This window comes from Musa acuminata, chromosome BXJ3-1 (assembly GCF_036884655.1).
Source record: "Musa acuminata AAA Group cultivar baxijiao chromosome BXJ3-1, Cavendish_Baxijiao_AAA, whole genome shotgun sequence".
In the NCBI taxonomy this organism is placed as follows: domain Eukaryota; kingdom Viridiplantae; phylum Streptophyta; class Magnoliopsida; order Zingiberales; family Musaceae; genus Musa; species Musa acuminata.
In genome coordinates, this window is record NC_088349.1 from 2,751,691 (window position 1) to 2,761,394 (window position 9,704).

At 38.3% G+C, this 9,704-nt stretch overlaps 3 protein-coding genes across 3 annotated transcripts; 1 reads left to right on the forward strand and 2 right to left on the reverse strand.

Annotated features, from left to right (window-relative positions):
- The first annotated feature begins 299 nt into the window (after positions 1 to 299).
- Positions 300 to 3,644, forward strand: LOC135628416 (profilin-like). Its single transcript, XM_065135050.1, has 3 exons — positions 300 to 481; positions 1,785 to 1,922; positions 3,372 to 3,644. The coding sequence occupies exons 1-3, from the start codon at positions 359 to 361 to the stop codon at positions 3,504 to 3,506; spliced, it is 396 nt and encodes a 131-aa protein (XP_064991122.1). The 5' UTR covers positions 300 to 358; the 3' UTR covers positions 3,507 to 3,644.
- An 861-nt stretch (positions 3,645 to 4,505) lies between these two features.
- Positions 4,506 to 4,853, reverse strand: LOC103989696 (protein S40-1-like). The gene has a single exon (XM_009408640.3). It carries the CDS (start codon positions 4,851 to 4,853, stop codon positions 4,506 to 4,508), a length of 348 nt encoding a protein of 115 aa, XP_009406915.3.
- A 1,809-nt stretch (positions 4,854 to 6,662) lies between these two features.
- On the reverse strand, positions 6,663 to 7,757 carry LOC135628754 (HVA22-like protein f). Its single transcript, XM_065135642.1, has 5 exons — positions 7,653 to 7,757; positions 7,548 to 7,574; positions 7,337 to 7,459; positions 6,888 to 7,137; positions 6,663 to 6,795 (listed from the first exon to the last, which is right to left on the reverse strand). Exons 1-5 carry the CDS (start codon positions 7,697 to 7,699, stop codon positions 6,751 to 6,753), a joined length of 492 nt encoding a protein of 163 aa, XP_064991714.1. The 5' UTR covers positions 7,700 to 7,757; the 3' UTR covers positions 6,663 to 6,750.
- Between the last annotated feature and the right edge of the window lie 1,947 nt (positions 7,758 to 9,704).

A 9,704-nucleotide genomic window follows, 5' to 3' on the forward strand; every position in this document is an offset into this window, starting at 1 on the left:
CCTTGTGATTGACGGAGCGCTATGGCCCATGTAGGGCCTCCGGTGGGGTCGCAGGAGTGGTGTACCGCTATAATCGTCCAGCTATTACCTGTTCCCATGAACGAAGGCCGCCCTGTGCCGTCCATCTCGTGGATCCGCACCATCCAAGATCCAATGGAGACCGTCGGTTTTTGGGGCTTTTCTGTAATCCGGCGGTTTTGGAGCCGGACTTGAAGGGTAAGCCTTCAATACGGTTGAACGCGTGGCGGGGCGGCACTTGAGATACGCCCTCCCCTCCCCTATTTAATTTCGCTTCCCACCAAATTTAAAGCACGTAGAGAAATAGCGGAAGAAGAAGAAGGAGAGATTGAGAGAGACGATGTCGTGGCAAACGTACGTCGACGAGCACTTGATGTGCGAGATCGAGGGCCACCATCTCACTTCGGCGGCGATCATGGGCCAGGACGGCAGCGTCTGGGCGCAGAGCGCATCCTTTCCTCAGGTCTTGCCCACCCAATCCCCTTCCGATTCCATCGTTTGCTGGGTCGCCAGCCAGTCACTTTTTTTTCACTCATGTTGTTCTTTCTCAATCGAATTCTCGATGCATTTGATGGTTTTGGTGCATTGATTCGGTTTGTTGATTTGACGTATTCGGGATATCAAGGGATCTGTTGCTCCATGATTTGGTTGGATCTGTTTGTGTTGATTTGGCATGAAATCTTTCTGACACGTGGTTCGAATTTTGGATTTTATTATGATTCTATGTTCTGTGAAGATTTAACTGGGTTTGGATACTACCGAATTGGGTAATGCAGTGATGTCAGTGTTCTTTACATTGGGATGCCTAACACGTAACTAAATTCTGTATCAGATATATCTGGGAATTTTGAGATTGCAATAAAATTTACGCACCCAGTATGTGGCTTATAATTTCTAGCGTTTCTATTAACCTAGTCTTACATGTTTTGCCCTGAAATTTGCAGATGATATTGTTACTGGACAAATAGGATTTTGCTAAACACTTCCTCGAAATCGATTGCATTAAATAATGCATTGTGTTGACCCGTTGGATTGAGTGAATTTATCTAGTGAACAATACGCTTTATGTCAGTAAGTCTAAGAAGATCTACTTCTGATCACATTAAGGGAACTGTAACTTGTTGAAGACAAAATTAATTAGGACCCCAAACCAGTGTCAGGTGCCATCTATAATAGCTATTTTTCTTTTCCATTAATGTCTAGCATGATTATCAACTAAATATTTAAAGGTTGCTCCTTTGTGACCTGAGAGACCTTACATTGATGTACTGGGTACATCTTTTATGATTATCAAAATCTGATTTTGTTCAAATATAAAGTTCTTTTTTGCATGATATCTTATTAATATAATTGGTTGTTCATAAAGTGCCATCATCCTAACCTAGTTTCATTTGGTTGCAACTCCAATTCTTTAAACTAGTTAAATGGCATCCTCAAGATTGTGATTTGGAATTTCGTTTCTTGCTTCATGTTGCTGCATAGTTTGTAAGCCTACAAAACTTCACTAGATCAAGGCTTATTATTCATGTTGCTGCATAGTTTGGAAACCTACCAAAATTCACTAGATCAAGGTTTACATAACAGGTAGTGATAGCAATTTTTGACATTTTATTTACGATTCATTTCTTATCGGTTTCATTTGTATTACAACTACAGCTAATAGTCCTGCCAATATGCATGTGAATGCTTGAAATGTTTTCCTTTCTCCACTGATTGTTTTTCTTAAACTTTTTAACATGATGTTTCTATTTGTTTCCATTTTTCAGTTTAAGCCTGAGGAGATCACCAATATAATTAATGATTTCAATGAACCTGGAACGCTTGCTCCAATCGGCTTATTTCTTGCTTCAACAAAGTACATGGTCATTCAAGGAGAGCCTGGAGCTGTAATCCGTGGAAAGAAGGTGACATTTTTCGTTTTTAATATGTCATTATCTTGTAGTTCACAGTAATGTATGGAAATGTATGGAAATTTTATTATACAAAGTCAATTATTTATCTGAATAAATTTGTGCATTCTTCTTGATGATTTCATAGCTTCACATTACATGAGAATAATGGTAATTCCTCTTTTGGTTGTCTTACACTTGATTGGAGAACAAGATGGCATATTCTATAAGTGAAAAATTTTAGCTATGCTACAGTTTATGCATGTGGTCTTTGGAGGTTGCCAATCTGAGGCCTTAAAAAATAGTTATCTATATTATTATGATCATGTCGGTAATAGCAACCTAAAGTGGCTACATTTATGTTTTATATGCACATATTTTTGTCGGTTGCTTTCTGTGGTGGCTCAAGTTCACGCTGTTTGCAATTAAAGATTTGTCTTGGATTGAGAGTTAATGGTGTTTTCATCTCATCTTTGGGTACTTCATCACCATCTAGACTCTAAACATCGAGAAAACTGTTTTGATTCTTATTCTTGATCTTGAAACTACATATTTCATGATATTGTAATAATTTGCTTGACATATGGTCCTTTTACTTTCTTGCCATACCCTTGGACTCCAAAAATCACTCCGTAATACATTTCTGCTCTTGGCTTCCACTAGCCATGCATCCTGTTGCTGCAATGAACTCATTGTTGATGATTATCGATGGTATTTTAAGAGGAATATGCAGTTCAGATGTACTGAGTTTGATTGGTTTCTTATAGAATTTACAGAATGTGTTGAAAATTCAAATTTATCTAGAATTTTTTCAAGTTATATATTTTAGGATTTCTTGGTCCAAATAATTGAAACTTGAGGCCTCTAGTAGTTTGATCTTTTAAATTGTTTTGCTATCACTGTTCCCATGTTTCTTTCAAACCAAAATGGGTTTGCTTCATGGTCAACGTTCTATTAGCATTTTCTTATACTTGAGGCCTCTAGTATTTTGATGTTTTAAAGTGGTTTGCTGTCTTGTTCCCATTTTTTTTTTTTCAGAACCAAAATGGATTTTTGCTTCATATCCAACCTTCTATTAGCATTTTCTTCTCGGCAATAAAAGATGCATTTTATGTATCTAGAGTAGCTCGGTCTTCTAAATGCAAAACTTAAGGAGTGTAAGAAGCTCATAGTGCTTGAATGATTATTTTCAGACATTCTTAGGTTTTTGTGAAGTGAGAAAATCTGTATGGACACTGCATCCTATTTTCCCAGGAACATCAATTCCTGAAAAGCTTGCAAAGATTGCTTATGGCGGCATTTTTATCATCGTCATGCTGCTGTTGTACTTTTGTCTCTTGACAAAGTCTTGGCCCAGCTCACGGTTTTCCTTGTGTTACACTTGTTTAGTGTTAGTTTAAGGAGACTATAATTTCATACTGCTTAGCAATTGAGGTTCTGCAATAATTTTCTCACCAATGGCAGGGATCTGGAGGCATCACTGTGAAGAAGACTAACCAAGCTTTGATTTTTGGAATTTATGACGAACCAATGACTCCAGGCCAGTGCAACATGGTTGTGGAGAGGCTGGGTGATTACCTCATTGATCAGGGCCTGTAGTTCCGCAATCAAAACATGCCTCCCTCTGTTTACCTACAAATGGAGATGTGAAATTTTCTTCATTTCCGTGATTTTTGGAACAACCAGGGTAATAATAATTCCATAAACAGACAGGAATATCAAAGTCCAGTGTGCCTTTGTCCCTTTGTTGTCCTCAAATCATATGCCATATGATGAATTGGACTTCTTGGATTCTCGGTGTATGCTCTTGATTTTTTTTCTCCCAATCTTTATCAATAAGCTATTCTTTGAGCACACTTGAAGTATTACACTTTATTGAGTTTGCCTGTCAATAATGAGTTGATGATGCAGAAACAATGCTTACTGCTTATCATATGTTCCATTTAGCCTAGCAAACAAATGCTGCTGCATGTCTGTTTTTAACCAGTAGTCTGAAGGCTCTGATTCAAATAACAAAGCATCATTACAGATTGTGTTCAACCTCTCAACTTTGCATTCCGATGCAAAGCTAAAATGGAATTTCATTCACTTCTCCCAAGTTATGAGCAAACACAGATTTTGTAAACTGGATATGTGGATTAGTACAAGTCAACTTCAGTGTATAATGGTGGCCTGCTCCTATTGTGGTTGATGTATGTTCATTATCATTGTACTAACTTGTAGTGCAAATTATTATTGATATATATATATATATATATATATATATATATATATATATATATATATATATATATATAGAGAGAGAGAGAGAGAGAGAGAGAGAGAGAGAGAGAGAGAGAGAGAAGAGCTGCTGACAAGAACATCAAAGGTCCAAAGAGAGAAAGATGAGACTTGAGAACTCCTCCAAATTAGGCACACAAATTTGTGTGAATTCAACAATAGCCTTATTTATTCCCTTTGCAATGCATTCATTGTACAATGAAAGAATCACTACTCATCAGCCCTTCAAGAGATGGCAATGCATTCAACAGGCACATGCATGCTATGTGAACTGCCTTCTCCAACAACATCAAGCTTTGTTATAGCTGATACCATCATTCATCCTTCAAGGAATCCGGTCATCCTTAGGACGGAAGTCCTCACACGTCGAAGATCCCAGCCTTTGAGCGTTCTCCCGTTTCCGACGAACACCGAGAAGGCCATCTTGTCGCCGGCGATCCTCTCAGCCACAGAAACATGCGGCGGGATCATCCCTCTCATTGTACTACTATCATTGCCATTACCATCATCATGCATAAAGCTGGCCTGAGCTTTTGCAGGGATCCTGATTGGACCAGTTGGTTTCCTCGGAACTCCGTGCCAGCCACGCCATGGCACGGTGGCAGCAGCGCCGTCGTAACGACTGTCGTGAGGCCACAAGATGTCAGCCTCCTGGAACTCCTCCATCATGTCAATGGTAAGGAGATGTGGAAGGAGATTGAGTTGTATTTATAGAGGCTTTTGGCAGGAGGCCAATTATGAGTCTTTGTGAGCACACTTCTCAGACTACTACTCTCTGCATATCAACAGAATTGTTTACAGGGAAGCTTCTTAATCTGTTCTTTAACTGTTGAGGAAACCATTAGTCTTGGTGTATACTTCTTCTCATTCATGATCAAACTGATGTCTAATGGAAATCTATTGGAGATTATGGTTGTTAAAAGTTATTTTTACCAGATTTTGTTGGATTAGGATTTAGGTAGTGATGAAAGTGACAAGAAACCAAATTGACATGGATTCAAGCCTACCAGAACTAGCTAATCAGGTAGCTGTTCTATATCACTGTAGCTTATAGATTCAAAATATGACGAATTTTGACTGCATAAGTTTGCTCTCCTTAATTTAAGTTTTGTTAGACTGAGGACTCCTAATTAACCTAAGGACTAAGTCTTAATGGTGAAAGAACAGAGATGAGAATTGTTGCTGATACTGAGTTCCAATTTAGGTAGATTGACTGCTTGTTAGCATTACTGCACACTCTTGCCATTACTGTTGAGTAGACAAACATGATGAGGCAAGATTTAGCTTGTTGTTTTAGATCTTTAACTTCCATCCACCATTCTATAAACTTCAAGTTACAACCAAAATGAAGATGTCAATTTACTTGCAGCATGAAGAAAATGGCAGTTCAGTGATCTAAATGTTCTTATTGACAAGAAAACAGCAGATCAAGTTTTAAGCTTTTAGATAGGCCAACAGTGATTGTTAATTTAAGCTAATAGATAAGAAATCATCTATCTGATTATATTTTTAATATGCACTAATCTTCCACAATTCTATTCTGATTCAGTGAAAGCTTAGCTTCAAAGCCATAAGCATGAAGGGTTTTGATGTAGGCATTTGGAAAAAAATTAGTTTTAATTCTCTTAGGGTTTTTCTCTATTAGTTCTAGAGAAATTTATGAAAAATTCTTTAAAATTTATATGAGAATATGTACAAGAGGCTTTGAACTTGGATTTGAATTAACTTTAAAATATTATTATTCTTACAGTGAAGAATCCAAGTTTTTTTTTATAGATATAATAACGAGTATATATATTGTTTCCGAAAGGCATACCGAGTGCACGAGACTGCCGTCAATATAAGGTTGATGGAGGATTTACAGAATCTCTTAATTGTTTTTTTGGTATCAAAGTCTTTTTCACTTAAATGATGTCTGCTAACTATCAATTCCGGATGAAAAAGCCAAAACAATTCATGTTTATGAAGTTGAAGCAACCATTCTTACAATCTATATATCTTTGCTTCTAAAACTTGGATTCCATTGTTTGATACAAACCATGAGAGACAATGCTTGCAACTGTGAACTACCTCAAAGAACACATTCTGAGTGCCAGTTCTTAGGGTTCTTGTTTGCATTTGTGTGCTCAAATTGACCCCCACTAATTTGCTGTTGTCAATGGCAAAAGGATGAAGCAAGAACATGAGATTGCCACAGGAATGATGCTTGTGAGGAAGAAGATAAATCCACATAGTTCTACTCTCTCATATTGGTGATACAGTGTTTGTGCCTTTATCCTTTCCTTAACTTTCTATTGTTTTTTATCCTTCCCTTTGATTCAACAGAAATGAGGTCAGATTCTGTATTAGGTTGCATCTGATCTTGAGGGGACTAGAAATATGATTTTTAGAAATAATAATACTAATAATAATAATAACAGTAATAATAATAATAATAATAATAATAATAATAATAATCTTCAATACAATCCAATAGTGACACAAAACATACGACACTTTTGAGCAAGAACAATATTACACCGAACATGATACTTCAATCTTTCAGTGGCAGTGGCCCATTCAATCATCTTCTTCGCTTCCTCGACTGTCGCCGCGCTTCCTTCACCGCCTGCACCACCATCGAGGAGTTCGAATTAGAACTCCACTTGCAGTGTTGTCAGAGAAGCATGCAAAGCATCGAACACCACTACTGTTTCTTACTGCTTTGACGACTCTCTCGAGAGCTTCTGCGCCTTGTCGGTCGAGGTATCGCTCCACCGATCTACTCGCGTCGAGGCTCAGCATCTGCATCACTCGCCTCTTCAGCCCCATGTAGGCCGAGCCGACGTCGACGCCGGCCCTGACGTACCTCCGAATGTGGTGGTTCTCGTGGATGTAGGCAGCTCCGTCGAAGCAAGGAAGCACCAACCAGATGCAGAACACCACCTTCAGCTCCGGCCAAAGAGTAAACCTGTAAATAGATTCCTTATTACTCTAATAATATTGATCGAACTCCAATTAAGATTTAAAACAGATCAAAATGTGATGAAATTAAACAATGATAAGTAACGAGAATGATATTTCTTGTTGTCAATCGATCAGAGTCTTAGTTGACATCCTCTAAGACATGTCGGATGAGAGATCAGTGGTGGTGTGCAAGTGAGTGTTACTGCTGCAAGACTCTCCAGCAGGAGAGCTCGAAGAGTGTGATGAGCGCGTAGAGGACCCAATAGGTCAGCCACTTGTGGTAATCCACCGGCGAAGGATACTTGATCGCGAGCATCGATGAGAATCTGAATCCAAACCAGCATCACTGTGAGTACTCCAACTCTCTTCGATGACCTCTTCCTCACAAATCACAAGAATCGCAGTGCCACTTACAGAGGATAAAGCAGCATCACCGCTGGGCTGACGCACACATCGAGCAAAACCTTAGTTATCCGTCAACATAATGTACATTCTTTACATGTTCTTACTGCGTCTTACCCGATCAATGTGTCGACAAGCTTCGCCATGGTCACGAGAATGCTCATCTTGCTCTTCACTGTGCTAGCGATCGGAGTTACGGATGGTGAAGGAGAGAGGTTTCTGATGGAACTCTTAAGGAGCAAGTGGGAGATGCTTACAAGAAAGGCATGACTAATGCCCTCGTTCGAAGTCTTCTTTCCTCCATGGCCAAGAAAAGGAGCTTAAGGTCCAGGAGAAGACATCCATGTCGGATAACGGAGAAGACAGCCAGAGAAGGAGTAATAACTTCACATTATATTTCATTTAAATTCTTTTCGATCGAAAGGATATCATTAATAAATGATTGGACCAGTTGGTTTCCTCGGAGCTCCGTGCCAGCCATGCCATGGCACGGTTGGCAGCAGCGCCGTCGTACCGACCGTCGTGAGGCCACAGGTTGTAAGCCTCCTGCAACTCCTCCACCATGTCAATGGTAAGGAGATGTGGAAGGAGATTGAGTTGTATTCATAGAGGTTTTTGGCAGGTTGCCATTCTGAGGCTAATTATGAGTCTTTGTGAGCACCCTTCTCAGACTGCTACTCTCTGCAGATCAACAGAATTGTATACAGGGAAGCTTCTTAATCTGTTCTTTAACCGTAGAGGAAATCATTAGTCTTGGAGTATACTTCTCATTCATGATCAAACTAATGTCTAATGGAAATCTATTGGAGATTATGGTTGTTATATTTTGTTGGATTAGGATTTAGGTAGTGATGAAAGTGACAAGAAACCAAATTGACATGGATTCAAGCCTAATCAGGTATCTGTTCTACATCACTGTAGCTTATAGATGCAAAATATGAGGAATTTTGACTGCATAAGTTTGCTCTACCTAATCTGAGTTTTGCTAGACTGAGGACTAAGTCTTATGGTGAAAGAACAGAGATGAGAATTGTCGCTGATACTGAGTTCCAATTTAGGTAGATTGACTGCTTGTTAGCATTACTGTTGAGAAGACAAACATGATGAGGCAAGATTTAACTTGTTGTTTTAGATCTTTAACTTGCATCCACCATTCTATAAACTTCAAGTTACAACCAAAATGAAGATGCCAATTTACTTGCAGCATGAAGAAAATGGCAGCTCAGTGATCTAAATGTTCTTATTGACAAGAAAACAGCAGATCAAGTTTTAAGCTTTTAGATAAGCCAACAGTGATTGCTAATTTAAGCTAGTAGATAAGAAATCATCTATCTGATTATATTGTTAGCATGCACTAATCTTCCACAATTCTACTCTGATCCAATGAAACTAAAGCTTCAGATCTTGTGTGCTTGATATAAAGCCATAAGCATGAAGGGTTTTGATTGATGTAGGGATGTGGAAGAAAATAATTTGAATTCTCTTAGGGTTTTTCTCTGTTAGATCTAAAGAAATTTACGAAAAATTCTTTGACGTTTATACGAGAATGTGTACAAGAACTTTTGAACCTGGAATAGGATTAACTTAAAAGATTATTATTCTCCCATAAGGAAGGAAGAAGAATCCAAGTTTTTCTTTATAAATGTAAAAATGAGTTCGTGTCTTATTATTGATTCTCTTAATTGCCTTTTTGGTATGAAAGTCTTCTTCACTTAAGATGAAAGAGTCAAAGCAATTCATGTTTCTGATGTAAAAGCAACCATTCTTGCGTTCTCTGTCTCTGCTGCTAAAACTTGGATCCCATAGTCTGATAGAAGCCATGAGAGACAATGCTTGAAACTGTGAACTTTGCAATCTGCCTCAAAGAACACCTTCTGAGTGCACTTGTGTTGCCAATGAAAACAACAACAGGATGAAGCAAGAACATGAGATTGCCACAGGAATGTTGCATCTGAGAAGAATCTAAATTAACATTCTTCTAATCTTTGATATTGCTGACAATAGTGTTTGTTCCTTTATTAGCTCAATTCAGCAGTTCTCAAGACTCATGTAAAACCAGTTCTGCAGAAATGATAAAATAAGTGAATCTGTCGTATCAATATGAATCAAAATAGAAAATATTGTATGAATAAAAACTTATTCGTATAATATTTCCTTAAGAACTTATGG

Excerpts from the sequence above, each read along its gene's own strand:
- LOC135628416 (XM_065135050.1), top strand. The coding sequence starts at position 359 with ATGTCGTGGCAAACGTACGTCGACGAGCACTTGATGTGCGAGATCGAG. Across the intron at positions 482-1,784 it reads AGAGCGCATCCTTTCCTCAG|TTTAAGCCTGAGGAGATCAC; the intron begins GTCTTGCCCACC and ends TCCATTTTTCAG. Across the intron at positions 1,923-3,371 it reads CTGTAATCCGTGGAAAGAAG|GGATCTGGAGGCATCACTGT; the intron begins GTGACATTTTTC and ends CACCAATGGCAG.
- LOC103989696 (XM_009408640.3), bottom strand. The coding sequence starts at position 4,853 with ATGGAGGAGTTCCAGGAGGCTGACATCTTGTGGCCTCACGACAGTCGT.
- LOC135628754 (XM_065135642.1), bottom strand. The coding sequence starts at position 7,699 with ATGAGCATTCTCGTGACCATGGCGAAGCTTGTCGACACATTGATCGG. Across the intron at positions 7,460-7,547 it reads GTGATGCTGCTTTATCCTCT|ATTCTCATCGATGCTCGCGA; the intron begins GTAAGTGGCACT and ends GTTTGGATTCAG. Across the intron at positions 6,796-6,887 it reads TCGAGAGAGTCGTCAAAGCA|GCGGTGAAGGAAGCGCGGCG; the intron begins GTAAGAAACAGT and ends ATGGTGGTGCAG.